The 24392-nt window shown below is 39.7% G+C and overlaps 1 protein-coding gene across 3 annotated transcripts in view; it reads right to left on the reverse strand.

Moving 5' to 3' along the window:
• Positions 1 to 216: 216 nt before the first annotated feature.
• NRP1 (neuropilin 1) overlaps positions 217 to 24392 on the reverse strand; it is a 153013-nt gene continuing 128837 nt past the window's right edge. For 2 of the 3 annotated variants that reach the window (XM_087823886.1, XM_087823875.1), the window contains 7 exons: positions 22669 to 22773; positions 17558 to 17617; positions 12086 to 12223; positions 7995 to 8266; positions 7410 to 7506; positions 5068 to 5118; positions 217 to 3087 (listed from right to left, as the gene is read on the reverse strand). In XM_087823886.1, coding sequence (XP_087680012.1) covers positions 2798 to 3087; positions 5068 to 5118; positions 7410 to 7506; positions 7995 to 8266; positions 12086 to 12223; positions 17558 to 17617; positions 22669 to 22773 — 1013 coding nt within the window. In that variant the 3' untranslated portion in view covers positions 217 to 2797. The remainder of the gene's footprint in view (positions 3088 to 5067; positions 5119 to 7409; positions 7507 to 7994; positions 8267 to 12085; positions 12224 to 17557; positions 17618 to 22668; positions 22774 to 24392) is intronic. The other variant, XM_087823880.1, reaches the window with a different exon arrangement.

Below are 24392 nucleotides of genomic sequence, written 5' to 3' on the forward strand. Positions count from 1 at the left end.
CACTTACAAGGCTCAATTCACTATTCATTATCTTGATAAGTGTCCAATTTGTGTTGGTATTCTACCTTTAGGAAATGTCGTCTTAATCTTCTTTCCTTATTAGGATATTATTTTTTAAAAAGAATTTAAAAAACCCTTGAAATTATTTGATGCTGGAATAATGCCAATTTCTTTAACAACAACAAAGCTAATACAATAAAAACCATCAAGTTTGGATATTTTATGAAAATGTTTAATTCAACTGTTTCTTTGGAATGTAGTAGTCATAGTTTGGAATTTAAGTTACAGTTCATTTCTATGCAGTTTTTATGCTACTCAGTGTTTGAGAATACAAATGTCATTTAAAGTTAAGGCTTCGCTGTTCATTTTGAAACAACAATTTGCAAGTGTCATACTGTCATAGAAAATAAAATATCTGTAAAAAAACTTGCACAAAATTTATGATGGTACAAAACATGAAGCAATAATATACCAGTAAAATGAAAACATTTTACACAGAAAGTTTTATAGATTTCAATAAAGAAGAAATATGTTATTTTACATCTTTAAAAATTACGAAACAATCTAAAACAATATAAACTGAACATTTGTAACACTGCCTTTACAAATTAATAACTTTATAAACATATAATTTTTAAATATATTTTTCAGTGCAAGATACTTTAAAAATTTAAAGTTTCAGTATCATTTTTCCTTGGCTGAGGATAACTGTAAGTCCATTGCCTTAAAAAACAATCAAGTCTTAGTGCTTTCGTCTTGGTATGATTATAACAACTGAATGAATGCCTCTGGGGACAAAAATCTACTCTTCTTTCATAGTGATCGATACTTTCCTGGAAACGAAAGGCATCCTCAATCCAATTAAACCAAGATGAATGGACTGTCTCCTCCATGATGCAAATGTGACTCCCACAAATGTTTCTGAGTGAGACCTGTAGCAATGCAGGAAGGGAGGAGGATCTAAAAGTTCTATGTACAACATGCCGTGACACAAAGAGAGTGAAAACAATCAAAGCTTCTTTGGATTAATCCACATGCTGCCTGATAAGATATTTACTTCTCTGAGCTGTTAGAGGCTTAGACCTTACCAGTCCCAAGGCAGGCTTTCTCTTTGTGAGCAGCTGAAAGTTTCTGGAAGCATTCAGTCAAGTCTCCATTTTGTCCAGGTTGCTGCTGAATGGATTTTTAATTTGTTTTGTTTTGATTTGATTTGTTTTGATTTTACTTGTTTTTATCCCCCCCTCTTATCTGAAAATAGTTCACCACCGGGCACTAGGATTTCTAGCCACTTTCTTAAATTAGTTCTTAAATTTAAGAACTTTTCTTAAAAGTTCTTTCTTCCACTTCCCTTGCCTTGCCCGATACCAAAACAGGAAGGTTCTCGTGGATCATTTTTGCATATATGGATGTAAAAATCTCATGTTTTTGGATATTTGGAGAATTGTATCCAGTCCTTCCTTTGGGTCTCACTTGAACGCCAATTAGTATTATTTCTTCTCTCAACTTATCATTATTTCTATTAAATGCAAACATTTCTATCAAAGATTATTTTGATTGGAATAGACAGACAAATGGCTCAAGGAAAAAAGATACTGTCACTTTAACCAGTTAACAAGAAAACCAAAGTTAGACTCTGGAGGGCAGAGTTAGGAATTTCCCTTATTTATTTATTTTTAAGCATAACGTCTAGTAAAATTCTTTGCCATTACCAGCAGGTTAAAGCTGCAAGTTTCTTTTCTGGACAATGGCAAATGCTTAAATTGTAAGAGAAAAGACAGTGAGATAGGAGAGAAAGAGCTTACATTTGAAAATACATTCCATATGAAAGAACGGTAGGAGAGAATATTGCAGCTTTATACAAAAGGATCAAGAGACACGAAATTGAACTACAGAAAAAGCAGAATTAAGCCATGTTGCCAAATCTTCCCAGCCCTTGCCTTCCTGGCGGGCTGACGTCTCACACTAAAATATACTTTCTTTTTAGTCAGTGGGCCACCAGGGTTTGATTAGCTGGGCTTTCACCAGCGAGGAACTGAGCGGGTCAATGGAACACAATGCAAACCAGTACAAACAAAAAGGCACTTGAGAGGACATGGACTAGCCAGTGCCAGGATTTTCCGTTGTGGTTGTTGGCAGCACACCCGGTTGCCAGCAGTGTCTGGTGATGGCAGTTTTCTGTATGGAGTTCACAAGCACAAGGTTTAGTACAACACTGGAAACATCAAGAAAATTTGACGGTATTGCTTTGTAAACAGAGCTGACACACTATATTGGTACTGAAGCTACAGTACTTTAAAATAAAACACCCTAATCCTTCTTTGCCTATGCACAATGTGGGCAGTTATACACAGGTACAGCTTCAGGAGTCCACAGAAATGCAGTTATTCTAATATACTCTGGGCATGGGTTACGGGGAGCATGTCCATCAAAAGGGCTCCAGGATAATACACTTGGCGCCAGCATCATGGATTTTGCACAGTTTCTTTAAAGTATCCATAAAAGGAAGAGGAGAGGGAGGAGGGGGAGTCAAAATGAATCATTAAGTCAATCATACTTGGTCTCAACACCAGCATTTGATTATTCAAATTAAACCAACAGAAAAAAGCTGACTGTACATGTTTCTGATTGTTAATACAGCTAACTTGTTCATGTCTGTCGGCCATACTCATTGAAGCTCCTGAGAAAAGCCTGGCTCAGCGTCATCAACGCATTTCCCAGCCTGTACAGTGAAAGATAACACACTCAAGTTATGTCCTTCCACCTCAATTCTCCAACTCGTCTTTTCATCTGTCTGCCTTCATGCCTCCGAATAAGTACTCTGTGTGTTCAGTTTGTCTTTTTTCAACTTCATACCATCCACGAGCTCAAAGTTATAGTTCTCCAGGGCAGATAAGTTTCTTTCTGACATCCCATTGTGCCAACAAGCACAGTACAGCACGACCCCACAGACAGCACCCAGGAGGACACCCAGGGCACTCATGGCTATGATGGTAATGAGGATGGGGTCCAAGGTCTTCAGCACATTGCCCGGCTTCCTGGAGATGTTCTCGTCACCTTCTCCCATGCCCTCATATCCTGGGGTGCTCCCTGGGTAGAAAAACAAAATTGGCTCCATGAGCATTGCCAACATACCAGATGGAAGTTGACAGAAAAATAGAGAAAAGGAAAGGAGAAAATCACGTGTATTTTGTTTGTTCTCTCCCCAGACCCTGTAGGAGATTTCTGAAGTGGGGTTTGGCTCCCCCAATGCTGAGAAAGAGCCAGGTTTGTGCTTGACTCATTGCTGGGAATGGAGGTGTGGAAGGTGAGGGCACTGGGCAGCTGCGACTCTGACAGCTAGTCTAGCCCACGGAAACAAACAATTCTGGGTAAACTGTGGGGTTTATGTTCTAATCTAATTCAGATTTCATGCAGCCCACCATCTGTGCTAGACTGCAATCTGTGTTTTAAGTCCTTGGCCAGATACAGTCACCAAGTTTTGCAAAGTTCTCAGTCACGCACTTGTCTAATGGAGGATTTAACCTTTTCCTGTGCATTCGCCTGATCCCCACCCAGGCATGAGGGATCCTTCCGAGCTGCCCTTTCATGGGGCGCCCTGTCCAGTGCCCGGCACAGTTTACACACGTGTTTGTTCTCCCACATGTAAAATCTTCAAGTCGGACAAGTTTCTCCCAAGCCTACAGTGATTCCTCTCAAGAGAAAGAGATCTTGCAGAACAAGGGAATGCTTGCTGCTGACATTAAAAAGGGGCCATGGCTCCTATCTAGAGACCGTGTCTGTGTTGTGCTGAATAGAGCACAGCATCTCTGTTTAATAGTCAGCATCTTTGCAGCCCTGGTGGTTTCGCTGGAGATAGTCACATTGCCCTGCAGTTTAGTCCCTGGAGAAAAGTTTTCTTTAGAGTGAAACGAGAGATTATGAACGTGGGAGCTTTGAGCCTAATTACCTGGTACTAGAAAAGAGACTAAAATGTTAATGCTCAACTGCAGGGTGTCTACTTAGTGGTGTTTGGATCAACAAAAATTCTAATCAAAGAAACTAAAAATGTTTGATGCAAGCCCCTAAACAGGGGCAAACAATCCATGGGGGCATATTAATACTCTCTCCCTTGGTAAGACATTGTTTTGAAACAACCTTTAATGAAGTTTACATCTCAGAGCGATCAATGTAGCTAAACTAAATAAGCCACGTGTCTCTGTCAAGTCCAAGTCTGGCCATGGTAAGACTACATTCCTAATAGCAATAGATGTCGATGCTAATGGGCAGGGCTAGGACAAGTGTTCAACGACTCACAACTGCTGGCCCGGGAGCTGTGGAAACTTCTGGAAATAAAATAATATCAGACAAGGCCTAACTCTGATGTCTTTAATTGGATCACCAAGCAGTGTTCAAAGGAAACACATTTTCAAGTTAATCAGTCTCAAGTAGGAGGCTACCACCTAAATAGCAGTGCTACTTAAGGCAAGTCACTGCCCTGAATTTCAGTCTCCTCATCAGAAAAATGGGGATAAATGTACCTCAGAGGGCATTTACTATTCAATGAGGAGTAAAGATAACATAGGTAATAATCAAAGTGTTTGGGACATACTAGCTCTGCAATAAATCCTTATCATCATCATCATCACAAAACTAGGGCTCCAGTAGACCAGGATGGGAACATATGGACCGAACTCAACAGACTGTCACAGACACTGGGCTCCACTCGTTTAAAGATTATATCTGGATATAAACCAGGCAAGCCCAAGTATTTCAGTTGGCTTCAAATTATAGTATGGAAATCACCATAGGTCTTGGGTATGTCACAGTTCTCATTAGTTTTCTGTTTCCATTGTCATCAAGTGAGACTGGTCCACTTAGTTATCCTCTAAGTTCTCTTCGGGCTCAGGAGTGAAGGGCCATGGCTGGCACCCTTCACCAGAGCTCAACCACTTACATAAGCCAGCCTGCCACAGAGGCTCCTCAAGACTGCAGGGAAGCTTAGACTGAATTGTGACAGAAGGTTTCTCTATAAATATAATGAAAGCCACAGAAAATAATTTTAAAATTTGATCAGGAAGACAAATTTACCTGTTTCATCAATTTTATTTTCTAGGTTCTTTTTATCCAGGTCTGCTGGTTCTGACAAGTCAAACAAAATTAAAAGAGATATTTGAATTGCCAACAAAATACAATCACACAAAGTACATAAACTTTACACGCACACACACACTCATGCATGGTTCATCTGGGTTTTCTTTGGAGTTTGAGTACAATTTACCCCACCACATAACTGTAGAGCAACAGTGAGGCAAAGTTAAATGCTTAAGAAGTGGTACCAAATCCAGGTAGCAGTGCTATTAGGAGAAGGGTAGAGAGAAATGGTCTTGGCATCTGGAGTGTGGGGAAATTTGGTGAAAATAGGAAACAGAAGTGGGCTTTTTCATATGGCTAAAAGCCTGTGCTTTTGTAGACAATGGCTTCCTAAGTTTGAAGAGTGTTAATTTGGTTTCCCAGATAATATGCCTGCTCTTTGAGGCAAAATACTGTGTCCTGTATTTTACCCTGCCCCGCCAAAAGTCTCTGGAAAAAGTGGAGTGCTGGCATCCCTTATGGATCTGAGCAGAGGGCAGAGATTTTTGAGTACTTTATCCATGGCTATATCCCCAGCATTTAGAACAGTGTCCAGACTATAATACATGCCTCAATAAATATTTGTTGTATTGATACTTGAACAATTAATAAATAGCTTGTAATCTTACCACATCCATAGCTAAATATTTGGAATATATATTTGATGAATAATTATATAATTATCCTAGACATCTTTTTAATGGTACAGCAATATAAAGTGTTTAATGGGGCTTCAGTTGCGACTTTCTGAGCACAGTGCTTAGTGACAACTACAGCAAAGTACATCAATCACACGAAAAGGAAAAGGCTTGTAGAATTGTCTTATCCTTCTATATATTGATGGGAGCACTAGATACTGCTTTGAATATACGTCAGTTAAAACTTGTTGAGCTGAACTGAATTTATTTCTTTGTTCTAGTTTGTGAAGTTTGTTCTACATCCCAAAAACATCATCACTCTCATCTTGGAATAGAAAGGTGATAGGTTATATGCACTGTGTAACTGCATGTGATAGATCTTTTAATAGCAGTGTAAACTTGGATATGGGTAACTTGTAAAGTAGTTGCAACTGAAATATCCTTTTCCATGAAGATTTGCTAACTAGTGTGATATTAAATATATTTCTTTACATAGTATGAAAAAACAGATTTTTATTCTCTGTTTTTTTATTTCCCCCAATGTCTTCAATCAACCCTATCAAATTACTGCCACATTAGGGATTATGTATATTCAATATGTTGTATAATAAAAATTTTGTAAATTGCTGAAGTGACCAAAAACCCATTATAGCCAACAAGCCTCCTTTGTCTTAAGTTAACTCAATAGGCTCATTCCATTTTGTTACAATTAACATCCTATTATATAATAATACATAACAAAAGTTTAAGTGTAGCAAATGGAGCTTAAGACTAATTACTGTGCTATTACACTGCCATTAGTGATACTATTTATAATTCTATATTAAGAACCAGGGAATATGAATTAGTTTTCTGTCAGACTTTGATCCTATATATATATACACCAGACTGATAAAAAACATAAACTCTGAAGAACTAGGCAAAGTTTCTAAATGAAATATATTCTTTTGAATCATCTCAAATATTTTCAGAGTCAGAAATATCTACTTATTTGTAATAAAACAAAGAATTATGGCTTCTATGATTCATTAATGTAATATTAAATTCACTGTGATCAAAATTTTCAAAGCCTTGCTGTTTGGTTTATGCATCCAAATATTTAGAATTATCCAGATGGCCTGGCCAGGCGTGGCTCAGCGGCTGAGTATCAACCTGGGATCCAGATGATCGGGGTTTGATTCCCGGTCAGGGCACATGCCTAGGTGGTGGGCTCGATCAATGACTCTCTCATCATTGATGTTTCTATCTCTCTCTCCCTCTCCTTTCCTCTCTCTGAAATCAATAAAGATATATTTTTAAAAAAATAAGAAGAATTATCCAGATGTCTGAGTTTTCCACTTTTCACCAAAATGTTTTGGCATGGCATATATAGCCTGTAAACTGAGAGTTTTTTCTTGCTATGATCTTTGGATTCCACATCATTACATATGTAGTTTTGTAGGCACCAACCAGACATTCTAAGTGAAGTAGAGTAGGTAATGGGGTAGCTAAAGGTAAACTGCCCTGATTTTTGTCCTGGTGCACCAGAATATCCGTTCCACATGATATGCTTATATCCCACAGTGAAATTCCTGGTCTAGACGAGCAAGACAAAGACCAGCACATGGCAAGAATCCTACCATGGGCCAGTGCTCCATTGTTTTCTATAGAACTTGTACTTACTTGTGCAGTCCTCTTGTGCAATGTGGTTATTAATACTAATGTCATCCACTGCAATCCCGCCAAGGTTTCCTTTTCCGATTTCGCCCTCAAAAATCACCTAACAAAATGAGATAATTTCCACAATATTTAAATGTTCAGTCCCAAATAGCAGTGTTTACAAATGCTTGTTCAGCTCAAGCTATGGAACATAAATTAAACTCATGAGATTTTGCATAAGCACATGCTTTGCTCATCAATCCTTATTAACTGCCTGGTGATGGCATAAAACTCCTTACACTCTCTTTTTATAATACTAAACTTAAAACTGAATAAAAAGCAGGAAATAAAAGTAATGTTCATTGTGACAGCCCAAAAATAGATTATAAAGTGACATTTTTGCTCCTTTCTCAGCAAATTGGTTCTATTCTTGTAATCCAAGGGTCTAAAATATGCTACTGAGATTATCATCATTGAAGCAATATCTCAGGTTTAGGAACCCCCTGAAATAATTTTTGGAATGATTCCCACATCTCATTTTATAACCTTCAAAATATTAAGCCCCTGTCCCTGAAGCAGCTGCCCTGCCATGCTGGGGAAGGAGTTTACCTGGTAAAGTTTCAGAGACTTGTGGAGCAGGACACGTCCTTCTTTCCAGTGGTCTCCTTGGTGTCCAATAGCCATCCAGACCAGCTGATCATACTCCTCTGGCTTCTGGTAGCGCAGCTTGACCCTCAGTGTGCCCACATGGGAACCAGACATGTGATACCAGAAGGTCATGCAGTGGGCGGAGCTCTGGGAATAAACCACAGGGCTCACCAGGCGAGCTACTTTGCCTTTTTGATTTTCGTCAGCTTGGGAGTAGATGAAGTTGCCATCTCCTGCTGTGACAGAAAACTGTGTTAGGGAGGGTGCCCAAATTTATGACTCCTTTGTCTCTTTTCTTTCAGCTTCCACCACTCACATCTTCTGTCCTGAGCTGAGCACCAAGAACCCAAACCTGCAGTGGAAAGGGAATGGAGTGCCGTTGGTGGGGACCCAAGGTTCTGCTCTGAGCTGCTGTAAATGGACATATGATTGGGGAAGGCTGCAAAGCAGCATTTAGACACTGCTCATTAGGAATGGAATGCCATACAGACACGGACTCAAGGCGCCTTTGCACCACTGTAAGCAGACTCAAAGCACAGGGCACACCTATTTTCGTGCAACTTTATGACTGAGTCAGCAGCACCTGTGTGATCACAGACATTAAATGGAATAATTTAGATGTATTCTTATTTACCATTCAAGCAGCAGAACTTCTGGTTCATGATACTTTGGTCACTAGAACTGCTTGATAATAACAAAGCTGCATTTTTTCCTAAATAATCTAGTGACTTTCCCCCCCAAATTCAGATTATTTTCCCCTAGTTTATTTTAATGGCTTATAAATTCCTGAAATAAACCCAAGAGCTGGAGTCTCAACTGTGATCCTGGCTCTTGTGTGATGCAGACCTCTGGTTCAAGGAGAGGAAAGGTCGCATTTTCGAGGCATTATTAGAACGTAGCATTTTGGCAAAATAGACACTTGAGGAGCCATGAGGACTTACTCTTGGCTTTGCTTTTAATTACCCCCAGTGGGACCATTTCCACCTGCCACCACCTGGTCTAAACACACAACTCGTGTTTCACTCTTTGCTCTGCAAATAGAAATCGCCGCCTCTATGCTTCACCCAATGTACCTGTGAATCTGATGCTTGAGCCTCAGTGGGCAGCAGGGTGTTTTGTTTGCTGTCCCAGAGGCTTGTGTATTTGTGAGGTAATTTTTACTGTGCACATGCATGCAGATTCTTGTATCTGCTTGCCTGTGTCAACAGTGTCCTGGTAGAAGTGGATGAGTCAGTGGACAGTTTTCCTCCTTCACTTGGCTGCTTATCTGAGATTGCACCAGGGCATGCTTAATGAAACCAATGGGTGGAATAATAAAAGGGAATAGATAAAAATCACAGCTCCAGTATTATGTTTGGTGCTTTCAGCACTTGTGGGGGTCCCCTGTGACCAAACTAAGTCACTCCTGGGGTTTGTCTTATCCGACTAAATTACCAAGTGGTGGTAGCCTGTCTGGGAGACAGTGCCGTTTCACTGAGATGAGTAGTGGATCAGTCCACCAAGACAGACAGCAAACAGGTAGTCATGCTCTGGTGCATGCTCAGATAAGCAGCCAAGTGAAGGAGGAAAGCTGTCCACTGATTATCTTGCCTCTGCCTTCCCACACCCCCAGTCTTATGGAAAAAGACTGAAGTTGGAGATCTGCAGAGAGGAAAGGCATTTGTTGAGCCCATGGAGTTGATCTGGGCAAGTCAGAGAATAGGTGGTAGACAGAAGAAAACTGGACACTGGTAGAAGGAGGAAGACTGAGTGATCTGCCCTGGCCTTGGCCCAGCTTCATATGGGAATCTGTCCAAACCACACCACTGGCAATCTGCTGAAACACAGGCCCCTCCCCTCCCATTCTCTGCACAGGTCATTCCTCGTTCAAGCTGAGCTTACAGTGTCTCTGAGACAGGACTGCTTTCTCTGACCCCTCCTGTCTTATCTTTCACCACTGACTATTGCCTCTGACAGGGCACCCTATTCCACTGCACTGCGATTGTTTCCACCCACAGGCTGGAAACAAGATGGTGAACTCTTCCAGGGCAGGGGCATCCTCCTCTATATGTGTATCTCAAGTGCTCAGTGCAGCATCTGCCATGTAACAACCGGTCTGCTCAAATACCATGTGCTCAATGGACCAGGTAAAGATCTGGGCTTCAGGTATCCTCTTGAGGAGATTCATAGCTTCATTCTTAGAAGTCAAATGTAGAAAAACAAGTGGGATTCCTTTCACTAAATTCAAAAGTGAGTAGTAGGAGATTGTACCTAGATAGCGTTGATTTAGAAACAATCTCCATGTCTGATTTTCAAAGTGCTCCATCCTGTGTCATGTCAGTCTGTGTGCACGTGTCCTGTGCAGGGCTTCTTCATCTACATTTTCTCATGTGAACAAGCCCCTGCCTTTCAGATGTCAGGCTCACCCATCACTCTCAGCAAATGATTGTGTTTCTAGTGCTGCTGGGGGCTCTAGTCAGGGCAGGCCTGTCACTATAGACAAGTAAGTTGGAGAGAACAAAAAAATGCAGATCCTTCTGAAGAAACCACACTTCTCAGCTGTTAATCTAAGACAAGCTCTCCTGTTCTGATGCTCAACACAGAAAGTGCTGATATTTTTCTTTTTAGGGGTTTTATCACAGTTCTGGGTCAGGAACTCTGTCTTCATTTTCTCAATTAGCACTTTACTTCTGCGTGCCTTTTAGCTTTTGTCTCTGGCTGACATCGTTTTTAACCTCCTTTGAATGCCATTTTGCTCTACTTGGCATCAATTTTTCCACCATCACTGCCTTCATTCCAGCTAATTGCATTTGGTTAATTTGATGCCATTTATATGCAGAGTGCCATTTACAGTCAAAGTATTTTAAGTTTTCTAAAACTGCTTGTCTTAAGATTCAATTGAAAGTGTCTCAGAATTGAGGGAGTTCAATTTTATCCAATTTCCTTGTCATTCTTATTAGGCAAAGAACTAGCTGTAGTGGAAGGAGTCCTATTCAACCTACTTAATAGTTATATTCACTGAGGGGAGAGTGAACAACAAAATGGGAAAGGCATGAAGTGCCCTCTGCCCACCCACTGGCCCACTGACCTGCTCACCCAAGGCATCCGCATGGGGGAACTTCGCTTAATGAGGTTTCTCAGCAACAGCAAATGCCCCTCTGGGGTATCTTTGGAAGCCCTCACTTGAGAAAGCAGTCCTGTAAGCATCACTGAGTACGGTAGATGTTTGTGGGCTGGGTTTTCCTTGTGTGTGTGTGTGTGTGTGTGTGTATTTGTGTTTTTTGTAGGACACTGCTGGCTCTTTATACTATACCTCAAGCTGGGTGATGAAATGACTACGAAGGAAACAAGACGGTGGTAGACAGAAGAGTTCACTGGGGTGGCTGCCAGTTCCTTGCCTCCCCCAACCCATCCCTCGGCTACCAACTAATCTTAGAGGGAAAGTAAGACAGGAGGTGGAGTGGGTTGTGACCTGGGGTTTGGTGAGGTTTCTACCTACTCAGATTTAAAAATTTCCCCCAAAGAATAAGAACCCCACCCCACCTTGATCCACTTCTACTTCAAGGGTCCAGAAAGAACAAGCATAAAGCTCACTTATTGTTTGTTCATCTGTAAATACATGAGATGACATAATGTATGTCTGGACTTGCTTCAAAATAGTCCAGTGTCAGGGATAACAGAGATATAGTAAGATTCCTGTGATTTGATAATTGTTGAAGTTGGGAGTATGTACATTTAGAATTTGTGTTACTATTTCTTTTCTACTTTTAAATATGTTGAAAATTTTCATTAAGAAAACTCAGAAAGAGTATAAAACAGGTACTAATTCACACAATTTCGCCCAGTTTGCTGTTTTTCAGGAGGTCAATCAGTTACCAAATTTAATCAGCATTTTCTGCTACTAAGTGTATCTCTATTAAGGAAAGAGATCTTGTTAATTCCAGGAAATAAAAGCATAAATAAAATGAACACTCTGCAGTATTTTCTGCATCCCCTGGATTCACTGAGCCCAGGCACCCTTCACAATAATCCTCTAATTCAAAGAAATGAGGCCACAGTGAACTCTCCAGTACCTGTGTGATCCTGGATGGGTCCCGTTTTGCTGGTCAGCACACTCCACTTGAGTTGCACGTGACTGTCATGTTCCCAGTGACAGAATGTCTTGTGAGAACCCCAGCCAAATTCACAGTTAAAACCGTATGTTGGAAACTCTTCAGTGGGTGGAAAGGAAAAATAGAGACAAGCAGAGAAAGACAAATATTATCATTTAGGTCAGAAAGGCCCTTAATTTGTTCATGGAAAGCACAATTTATGTCAACTTAATGTCTGTTTGAAAATTCTGGGAAAGCCACAAAATCCAAAATTATCAGGAAACTAAAAAGATACATGGAGATGTCAAAACATTTGCAAAATCATGTTTAGTAATTTTTTTTAAATCCAGCTTTACAAAAAAATTATGGACTGCCTGTCAAGTTGGTTTTATATGAAATTTCCAGGAAGGTTATTTTCCAAAGTATGTATATTACATCTGTAGCATTCTCCCTATTTCTACAATATTTAATATAAAAGTTACTATGTTCTTGAGGATGGATTATATAAATTGATATTCACCAATTAAAAGAATCTTAGTTAGAAATTGACCCAGGAACCTCAAGTCTAGAAATGTGAAGGGTGAATGCCTCATCCTGGAGGCTATTTGTATTCTCAGCACAGCAGCTAATGCTTTGCATCTTTAGTGTCAAATCTCTGAAGCAGTTCTTAAGGTTTTTTTTCTTCTTCTGTGCTTTATATCAGGTCAATTAATTTTAAGTGTAGTTTCTGCCTTTTCAGTGAATTTTTAAATTTGCATATAAATTGCTCACCCCACTTAAAAAACCTCAGTGCAAGGTCATGTAAAACCAAAGCACATTTAAATAGCTACCAGTTTTTTTATTTTTTGCTTCTTTAATCCTCACCCAATGATATGTTTTTTTATTTTTATTTTTTATTAATTTGAGAGAGAGGGGAAGAGGGGGGGAGAGAGAAACATCAATTGGTTGCCTCCCATCGGTGCCCCGGCTGGGGATGGAGCCTGCAGCCTGGGCGTGTGCCCTGACCTGGAATCGAGCCCTCCTCCTTTCTGGTGCACAGGAAGACACTTCGACCTACTGAGCTGCACCAACCAGGGAAGTTTTAAATTTTCTTAATGTTCCAAACGCTTCCTTTGGGATCCTAGAGGAAAGTATGAGTGGCTTCTCAGGGATGATTTCTCTTGTGTGTTCTACAGGGTGCTACTTCACTATATTGCTTTTTAAAATCTTTATTTTTTATTTTTACTCCACCCTCCTTTTGAAAGTAGCTTGAGTTTTAAGCATGGAAAAAATAAAATCATTGATGCTTCGAATTTTTTTGGTAAACTTAAGCTAACAAAACGAATCCTAAAGATAAGATGCTCATGCTTCTGTCAGTTCCAGGCCTCCTCCCTATTAAAATGAAATACAAAGCTGCCTGTTTTCCCCGCCGGGGGACAGTGCTGCTCACGGCTTAGGCAGTCCACAAGGTGGCAGCATTGAAACGGAGAGAAAGGTGCCTAGGGGGCCTGGCCGAGTGATCTTAAACATGTCTCAAAACCATCCCTGTGTACAATAAGGGAAGTGTGGTATTATCTGCTGTTTTAGAGGACAACATATAACAGGCTAAGAACATACCTTGTTTTGATCTTTAACTTTACCTAAGTATTTAATACAAAATACCTTGCTTTCTTCTATGAGCCAGGCTCCGTTGCTCCTCCCCCACTTTAACAATGGCAAGAGGAATTGTAATGTATTGAACAGATAAAGATTTATTTTCTTTGCATTTTTAGTTTCCAAGGAACTCTTTCCAAATGCTAATGTGAAAATTTGAAAGAAATGCACTACATGAATTGTTAAAACTGAGAAGGATGGAGTTGTGCTTTCAATGACAATGTGACCTCTTAAAGCATGCACAGGGTTAGTGTGAGAAAGTAAACTAGTAAGTGATGTGTACAACATGAGCAATTTCATATGCAAAAGGGCTACACTTCACTGTTACAATGTTATTGGAGAGCGTTATTTCATGTCTAGTCTATCATAACCATGAAATAGGACTTCTTAGAGCATGAGAAATCCTTTCAGAAATTTACCACACTTGTGCAGCAAGGTTGAATCATGCAGATGAAGTTAAGTCAACTGAACAGTGACTTGGTTGAACAACCTTGGATGTCAACACCCACAACCCATAAATGTATTGTTGCATAATCTCATGTTAGAAAATGTTAATACTGGAAAATGTTAATGCGTGTGTGGCTTGGGGTTTTCTCCTTAAATGTAGTTTATAAGACATGCACATACGGGAAGGCAGCAAGCCATTACAGCACACACATTTCTGGTTCTATTTACCTGTTAATACATTAAATTTATGGCATAGCACAGAAAACCACATTATCCATTATTTTAGCTATCAATATTCTGGTGGTATCATAAATATATGAACTGGGGTGTTTTTGCAATTAACAGATAGCTTTGCCTGAAAGGATGATTTAGGCATTTCTCCTGCTTTAGTGAATGGCGGTTTGGATCCATCTTCCATATTCTTTCTAGTTCTGTGAGTCTAACAGGGTAAACTGCTCTAACATTTTTATTTTACTACTCTTTTATGTTTTTGTCCTGATTGTATAACGTACTTTTGTCAATCTTGCTTATTTAAAATAAATTTTTAAAAAATCTATGATTTTGTGGGGGAGGGGTATAAAGTAAGAGTAACTCAGTGTTGAAAATTCAAGCCTGGATAGAAAGGCTATTAAACACACAAAATGCACATAAACATTTATAGAAATGGGGAAAAACAGAGAAAGAGAGAAAGACAGAAGTGGAAAAAAGAGTTGAGAAAGAGAAAAAAAGCAATGAATGAGTGAAATAAGTATATAGGACTATTGACCTTTTAATCTTCAAAATATTACCCAATTCTTATTAAATTCATTAGGAATAATCTGGCTAAATTCCTTCTTGACTCTTAAAAATAGCAGGAAACAATATTCTGAAATTAAAACAAATTTATAGCCCCTGTGAGCAAGCACCAGCTGTGTTTGTTGAACCCATCTTGCCGCAGTTGAATCATTAGCACCGTATATGCACAGGGATTTTACTTTCAATCTGCATTTCTATTGAGTGCGTTAACTTGCTTATTCATAGACTGGACTTTTCAAACAAACAAGTGGAGGAACTGAGGGCCATGTAATCACAGGTAATGAATACACTTTGAGCAACTCTAGGAATATTTGAAGATCACCAGAGAGTAAAAGGCTTCACCTGGATTTAAAATGCAGGATTCTCATCAGTTCCTGGCTTTTGTGCATCTGATTTATAGCCCAGACAGTATATAAATATTATATGCCCACTGAGTTTATTATATTGATAAGAATCCTCAAAATGAAATCTTGAGACTGTTTGAGTCTATACAGGCCTCATCAAAATCAGATTACAATGAAGGTTTAGCGGTCTGATTTTCTGCTGCTTGTAAGGACACCTGAAGAATCTGAAGCCTGCAGACCAGTGTAGACCTAACCACTGGGGAACACTTTAGAGTTAGACCTGGCCTCTGATTCACACTCTCAGATCCTCATGGAGCATTCTGAGCATGTATGGAACCCCTCAAAAGATATCAGACATCCATTATCCACAAACAAAGACTTGGAGTCAGATTTGTGATTCAGGCAAAGGAAAAAAACAGGAAACCAAGGTGATTTGTAAAGGGACTCTGGGCGGACCCTGGAATTCAAAACTGGACCCTATCAGTAAACCCTGTGGCTTGACATGAACTTGTTCATACTGTGGTAAAGATGGGTCTTTCTGGTTCATGATTTGCACATCTGCCTCCTGACTACAGTAGATCCTGCGAGATGACTGTCTGGTCCTGGAGCTCCTCTATGAAGCCTTCATACCAATGGCCTTGAGCTCATGCACAAATCAAGTGTGTTCACAAAGCCATTCCTGCTCTGACAATATAGACCTTCCACATTTAGGGAGAATGACCTGATTTGGGGATCTGATATACCTTTCTATTTTCCCTGCAGCTGTCATTCCCTTTTATTTCTTTAATGATCCCTAGGTCTTTTGATAGGCAAGAGGAGAGATGAGATAAAACAAGTTAGTTGGCAATTTCATAGTGGTTTTAATTAATTCTCTGGCAGGAGAAGAAACTAAAACAACAGTTAAAATGTTTGCTACATTATTAGAACTTCATTTTTTCATCTCACCCCTCTTCTCTAATACAGAGTCATAGAGAGCCAGCTGGTGGTTGTTCCAAAGAAAACCACCTTGAGGAACTAAGCTCTCAGGAAAGGCAGGAAGCAAGCGAGAGGCTGGGCTTCCCTCATGAAGCCCCTTCAGCCATCCCAGGTTGCTGCACAATCCATTAAGGCCACATTTTATAACGTGAAGAGATGTGGGTAGGACTACAGCGTTTTGGGAATTTTTTGGTGAACAGATTATTCTTCTCTTTCTTCTTTCAGTATTTGGGGTGTTTGAACTGTGTGGTAGCAAGGATTTTGTCAACCTGATTACACTACAGGAAACTTGGGATTAAATCCAACTGAAGAGAAGTTTGCTTTGCAGTTTAATCAGGTCAATGGTGACAGGGCCCTTTAAGGAAGCATGCTAATTAGAGCAGTCCTTTCTACTCTCTACCTAACTGTGTAGTGTCCTAGTGTTGAGGAAACATTGACATACACCACACGTCTCATTAATAAATGACTGTGGAGGCCAAGGCTGAGTGAACTTCTATAAAGGAAATGGGAGAGGCTGGAAAGCTGACCTGCTCACCTTACTCTAATGATTAACTTTAAAGTATTTAAAACCTCTGATTACTTATACTGACTGTTTCCCTCTGTGTGCATCTGTGGGGAAGAATTTTACAGAATACTAACACAATACAAAGGACAATGAGAGGGAGGCCCCCATTTAACTATGGTTGGCCTTGATAAACAGTAAACCAAGGGTTTTAAAAGTCATTGTGCTTTTCTATTAATAAAAGGATGAGGAGGTGCGATTCCCAAGGGTGGCCCTCTCCTTATGTACAATCATAGCTGTGGCTTCCTGCACCCTATTTCATGGCACGTCCACTGGAAACACTGTTGTAAAACTGCCAACTCTGTGGCAGGCAAAACTGACAAACTTTGCCTGTCTCAATTTTGTAGAATGGTGATGAAAACAGTCCTTCTCCTGTAGTTTGCAAACACAGTCCATGTCCTAGATGTGCTGCCTTTAAACAAAGCATGCTACCTGATTTCTTCAGTTGAGAGCAGGGTTGTCACCATTAGGCAATTACTGATGGAGCAGGAAATCTCACTCCCTGCTGTATATACATGTGGATGGAAGGGAAGCAATATTTATGGCTCATGCTTGGAGACCAGATGCTGCATGGCATCTCCTTTCTAGGACTTTGAGGGAACCTGAAACCCAGAAGTGCAGAAATGCTCTATTTTGGAAGGGGGGATGGGGAGGATAGGCATATGGAAAATCTACCACATTTTCTATTTTATTTGATACCTGATTGTATTGTGCTGTCTATTATGGTTGGCTTTTCTGTGGTCAGCACAGTGGTACCACCTGAAAAACAAAACAGTAACATACAAAAGTGAGAAAAAGGAAGCATTGTAGAGAATATGCAGTAGAGAAATGTATGCTTACATACATTTCACAGAGGCAAACCTTTTCCACAGAAAAACCTTCTTTTAATCCCAGCTATAGTCATTGTTTTATTTAAATTTTGCTTATTAATTATTATTTTTTACCCAACACATTTAGTCATAAAACATACAGGTGGTAGAGAAAGTTTGAAACTTGGTTCCAAGGCCATTCCCTGATTCCTAGACTGAGCATGGCATGCAATTGCAACAGTGAAAACAAAGGCCTCCAAATGTCCTCAGCAACTGAGTATTAAATGTGACCAAGACCTCTAAGCTTCAAAGAATTTCCTAAGGTTTCAGATGTGTGCCTTCAGGGGAACTGCAAGGCTGGTCCCACAATCTATTTTAAAAACCGAAGGTTTAAACTGGGTGGCAGTAATTCCTCCTTTTTTTTTTTTTTTTTTTTTTGCTACAGTAATAGTTGTTTATTTTTTCTCCAAGGACAGATATTCTGCCCAATATGTAATTTGGAGAAGCTGCAGGAAAAGGAGAAGGGAGAAACATTTCCTCACAATTCCAAAGAACTGGAGCTTGCACAAACAATACTTTGAGCAATGTGAACTTTCAGTCAGTTTGGGTCGACTTTGAAATTGCTGGTCAGGAGACCATGTGGAAACTTAGCTGTATCCTCTTTTTCTCTGTTACCCCTTCCATTGTCCACTCTTCATTGTTATACTTCTGTCTTAAATTTGATCAACCAGAAGAATCACCTGACTGCTTGTTGAAATTGCAGTTCCCAGACCACTTACCCTCCTCAGATCTGAGAACCAGAATCTCTAGGGGTCAGCCCTTGACATATGTAGTTCTGAAAACTTCTCAGGTGAGCCTTATAATCCAGTAAGCTTGGGAAACTCTGCTTTGCTGTTTATTACCTAGGTGCTTGTTTAGGCATTTCCTCCTAAAGAGTCTATGCGCCAGGCTGGGAGTGGCTCAGCCGTTGAGCGTCGACCTGGGATCCAGGCGATCAGGGTTCGATTCCTGGTCACGGCACATGCCCAGTTTGAGGGCCCTATCAATGACTCTCTCATCATTGATGTTTCTGTCTCTCTCTCTCCCTCTCCTTTCCTCTCTCTGAGATCAATAAAGATATATTTAAAAAAAAGAAAAAGAAGAGTATATGCACTATAGACCATGCTCAGAGACAATCTATTTGCTATCCCAAGAGATAAAGTCCTGGGCAGGCTCAGAGTAAGGAAGGCATGGGGTGGGTCCATGACTGTCATGGAGAGTTTTGGAGGCAGTTGTAAGATGCCACTGTAGACCTTCCAATAATTTCATTCAATATAGATCTGTGATCATTTCTATTGTACCCGGCCAGAATCCTATCCTGCAGCTCCCACGGAATAGAAAGCATCCAGATCATGAATCAGAGCAGTAGAATTGTGCTCTTGGAATGGTCTTAAGATTTCTGAGCTAATCTGCTGCAGCACAAAGTCATGATAGCCCTGCTCTCCCAATAAATGTTCTGGCTGAGTGGTCACACGTGTTCATGGCTTCAATGAGGCAGGCACCAGGAAGAAGGAATTATATATTATGGGTTAAGAAGGTGAATCTATAATGGCAGAATTGGAGGGAGGCCAGAATACATTAGCATTCTGTTCCCAGTGGTCTTATAGGAGAAAAACCCAAGGTGAAAATTCACTTTTTAAAACCGATATGCATTATCAGTTTTGTTATAGGTTGGAAGCCAAATTTCACTCTTGGGTACACACAGAACCAAGGTGAAATTCGGCCTCCAGTGCTTTTGAAGGCGATTGTATTATCTAATGAGTTCAAAGGCATTTGCAAATGAATAACTTGGAGGTGAATTTTCACATTGGCAAGCAAATGTGGGAGAGCAAAACCACTCCACATTCCCATGCACTGGGTACATTTCCCTTGTTATTTGTAAGTGATGAGCATTTTACTATAATACTTATGTCTCTTTGTGTACAAATAAGTCACCCTAGAGGAGAAATTAAAGTAACAACATCTGCTTTAAAGAACTGAACTTGCCCTGCCAAGCGTGGCTCAGCGGTTGAGCATCGACCTAGGATCCAGGCAATCAGGGTTCGATTCCTGGCCAATGCACATGCCCGGGTTGTGGGCTCGATCAATGACTCTCTCATCATTGATGTTTCTATCTCTCTCTCCCTCTCCTTCCCTCTTTCTGAAATCAATAAAGATATATTTTAAAAAAAAAAGAACTGAACTCTGTTAAAGAGAGCCTTGATCCCAATCTCCCCCACCTATCAGGATTAAAGTGAAAATGCTTTTAGTTTGTTTTTATTGTACTAAACATTCAAGGTTTGCTGCTCTGACAGTAAAGCCTGTGCCAAAGTGAGCAAAGAGGATGCAGAGTTGTGTGTGTGCCTAGGATGTGACTTGTTCACATGTGAAAAGATACCTGACTTAGGTGATGGTTTTGCTTCTTGAAAACATTTATATATGAGCACATGCTTTTTCAGAAAAGGATAACAAATAGCTTCACTAAGCAAACTTGGTTATTATGCAATAAATGAATATGAAGCATGAAATACCTTCTAAAAGCCCTCCTTGATGGAGGTGTGAAGTGTACATTATGAACACCCCAGAAGCTCTTAGCATTATGTATATATTTATAGAATTGTTAAGACAAACGTGCTGGCCTGAGAAAATAACTTTTGTTTTGCCATGATAATACGTAAAAAAACACACAAACAGCCTGGCTGGGTGTGGCTCAGTGGTTGAGCATCGACCTAGGATCCAGGAGATAGTGGTTCGATTCCTGGTCAGTGCACATGCCCTGGTTGCAAGCTTGATCCCCAGTGGGGAACGTGCAGAAGGCAGCCGATCAATGACGACTCTCTCATCATTGATGTTTCTATCTCTCGCTTCCACTCCCTTCCTCTCTCTGAAATCAATAAGGACATATTTAAAAGACAAAACAAAACTATAAGGTTATGGTTTATCTACAGCTTTTGAAATCTTTTTTTTTATGTACAAAGAAAAAAATTCATTCTAGTTTTTTGTATGTTTTGTTTTGTTTTTAAATATATTGTTATTGATTTCAGAGAAAGCAAGGGAGAGGGAGAGAGAGATAGAAACATCAGTGATGAGAGAGAGTCATTGATCGGCTGCCTTCTGCACGCTCCCCACTGGGGATCAAGCTTGCAACCAGGTCATGTGCACTGACCGGAATTTGAACCTCGATCTCCTGGATCATAGGTCGACGCTCAACCCCTGAGCCACGCCAGTAGGGCCATAGCCTTATAGTTTTAAAGGATTGCCACTTTTCTACTCTAAATGACCCATTTTCTGTGGTTTGTAACTCACTGCTATACACAATTCGCTCCAGGCTAACATACTTGCTCTATTTCATTCAAAGGCTTTAGTTTCAATTGATTCAGTAATGAACTGATGCAAAAATGAGAAGGTTGGTTGTTCTGATATAAGGAGTAAATCTGAGGCTTTGTTCTAATCAATATTAACTGACCACTTTAGGGTATATACAGAAAAAAACCCTCTCCATAAGAGGCTAATTGAAAAGGGTATACTGTGACGATTGCAGTCATTCCTTTTAATGAGGAATTTCACTATGGATGTGTGATAGGGTCTGCAAAAAGCCTTAGGTTTCTGGCAGTGTTTACAGGAAACCCTGGGAAGGTTCCATGGGACCTGATTCATAGAATGGTACTCTGTTTTTAACCTCAGCAGTAGGGTTTTCAGCTTGAACTTGACATATTGCAAAGAAAATGCCTCTGCATTAATTAGAGTAATTTTTGTGGTTTATGGTTACTTATACACAAGTTTTGTTTTTAAAAGCCCACAGCAATATAACACTTATTTGCCATGTGCATGAAAGTGATTAACCTGAAAATTTTCAGGGAGATGACCTTAGGAGGTGGGATTTAAATGTAAACCCAGTACATGGTACTAAATTTCTGAGCTAGTTTTTATTCCTTATTCCATCTCAGAGTACAGAGCTCTCTCACTCCTTCAGAGGAGGGCTTCTGAAGTAATTGGAAATGTACTTTGGGACATTTCTTTCCAGATTTTACATGAATGCATTAGCCAATAACATTGTGCACTATTATGCAGTTACATGGTAATGCCTTCAATTTCACCCATGGAAATAAATAATGTGGGCTCTCTGAGTCCTTTCTGGGTAAAAATACAGACCTGCATCCAAGGGCTCATGTTCAATCTAAAATGAGAGTCAGATGCTATATGAAACTGCATTTTGACCCAGGTAGCAGTAAAGGTCCCATAGTGCCTTTTGCAACAATAGAGTGAAAATCCTAGTGCCTTGGACAATTTCCAAATGGTGAAATCCCATTTCCCACTTGCCTAACATTTCCTCTGCCGTTCCAAGTGGAAGAGAAGGTCACTTGCTAGCTTTGAGGGTTTTAGAATATTATGGAGTAATGCTCTAAATTAATTAGTGAGGCATTTGGCACATGCCAGCCTTGATATATTTGCTAGTCCGTGGTAATGTGTAAGGACAACTGATTCTGTCCTTGAAACTTTTAATGTAAAATCATTTAACAAATCCTAACTTTAAAGCTGCATTTCAATTATAAGCCTAATTTCATCAATTAGTTGGATAAAAGATCCACTCGAAAAATTTGTACTCACTAGAAAAGAAAAATAAACATTTTAAAGTGTGTAGTTATGTAATTAATGGGTTAATGGGGGTGGGATTGAAGATGAGGATCTGTTCATCACTTTTAGTCATGGAGAAATTCTTATTCAATTAAAATAACCCTAGCATTGGCTTTGAAAGTGGCTAAAGTTATTGTTTCAAATGGCCATGGCTGTTAAGAACAAGTTATTTACATGGAGGAAATAAAGATGCATGTCTTAAGGCTGCCTCTGTTGGGGCAGCATTGCCACCACCCTGATGACCACTGCCATGAGGAGTTACATAAACACAAATGCATTAATCAGCTGGTCTCAACAACAGCAATGAACTGAAACCGCACAGCAATGGGATGAATATGGTTTCTGCACCTGTGAGCTGGAAGTCATCACCTGTTCCGCTGTGGCAGTTAGCCTGGTCGTCATCACATTCGTCCACCAGGTTCCCATTGGGAGTGGTCGGTCCAGCTGTAGGTGCTGAAACGAGATCCAAGGATTATTATCTCACTTCTGAAATGTATTCTCAAGCCTCTGGCTATTGAATCTGCTAACACTTTTGCAGAAAACTCAAATCTGTGGCAAGAAGGCCAGGAGCATAGTTTACCTCTTTCAGGAGCTCAATAGACTTGGATTTTGCAGAATTCACTGGGGACTGCTTTGTTTTGGTATTTGATCCATATCTGTTGAACATAGTTGGCTACCTTAGCATTTTCTATATTGTGATCTACATAAACATCCTTTTTCTGAAAAGTTCTTGAATTCTCACTGGTTATTTATTTATGACCCTGGAGTTGAGAACTTTGATTTTAGAGGCATTGCATGAACTGTTTTTCCTTTCACTTTCAAGGTGCTAGAGAGCTCACTTGTCATGAATGCTTTTATAATTCCTCGTACTTACTAAGTTCATATTATAATTTTTTCCCCCAAAGAGGCCCCCAACTCATTCACTTTTAGTACAATATTGTTCTTTCTGTTTTGGGGGATTTTCTTTTAAGAGTAACTCTGTTTCCATCAAATTGTGATCCCTCTCCAGATCAGGTGTCTCAGAGGACTTGTCTTAGATACCCTGGGGTCATTTTATCTTAACTCCCAGAGGACTGCATTCCACTGCTGGCAGGTATTCCCATATCTTTGAGTTTGTAGATGAAAGGTATCCAACATTAATCAAAGACTGCTTTTGAAGTTCTTTAAATTTAGTTCAGTCTATTTTTTTCAGCCTGTTATTCATTTTTGCAACCTGTTTAATATTTTACAGTTTTTGGCAATACATTTCAATTTATGAGACTGGAGATAATGTACAGTTCTCTTGATGTTTTGAGAACCAGACAAGATTGGGGGCCTGTTCTCTAATAGCTTCCATTCAGTAGGAATGTGCTGGTAACGGCTGATTTCTCAATAAAAATTTGACATTGTTATTGTGCTTAAATACTGAACAGAGTTATGACAAATGTAGAAGCATAACTAATTTCAACTTCCTCAATTGTCCAAAAGCACACACCAACAGTAACTAGGAAATCAGCACATACAGGTATTGTGCACACTGTTTAGGCATACAGTCTACACTTTGTAAAATGCATACTCAAATATTCCAGGCTCTACTTATTTTTTTCAATTTTACTTTTTATATTTTTCAATTACAGTTGACATGCAATATTATATTAGTTTCAGGTGTACAGCATAGTGGTTAGACATTTATATAATTTACAGAGTGATCACTATGATAAATCTAGTGCCCACTTGGAACCACGTAGTTATTACAATATTATTGACTATATTCCCTATGCTGTATTTTACATCACTGTAACTTTTTGTAACTACCAATTTGTATGTTTTAATCCCTTCACCTTATTCATCCAGCCCATAATGCCCCTCCCACCTGATAACCATCAGTTTGTTCTCTGTAGCCATGAGTCTCTTTCTGTTTTTATTCATTTATTTTGTTTTTTAGATTCCACATATAAGTGAACTCATATGGTATTTGTCTTTCTCTGTCTAACTTATTTCACTTAGCATAATACACTCTAGGGATATCCATGTTGTTGCAAATAGTAATATTTCATTCTTTTTTATGACTAATATCCCATTGTATATATGTA

Source organism: Miniopterus natalensis, chromosome 1 (assembly GCF_054644295.1).
Source record: "Miniopterus natalensis isolate mMinNat1 chromosome 1, mMinNat1.hap1, whole genome shotgun sequence".
NCBI lineage: Eukaryota > Metazoa > Chordata > Mammalia > Chiroptera > Miniopteridae > Miniopterus > Miniopterus natalensis.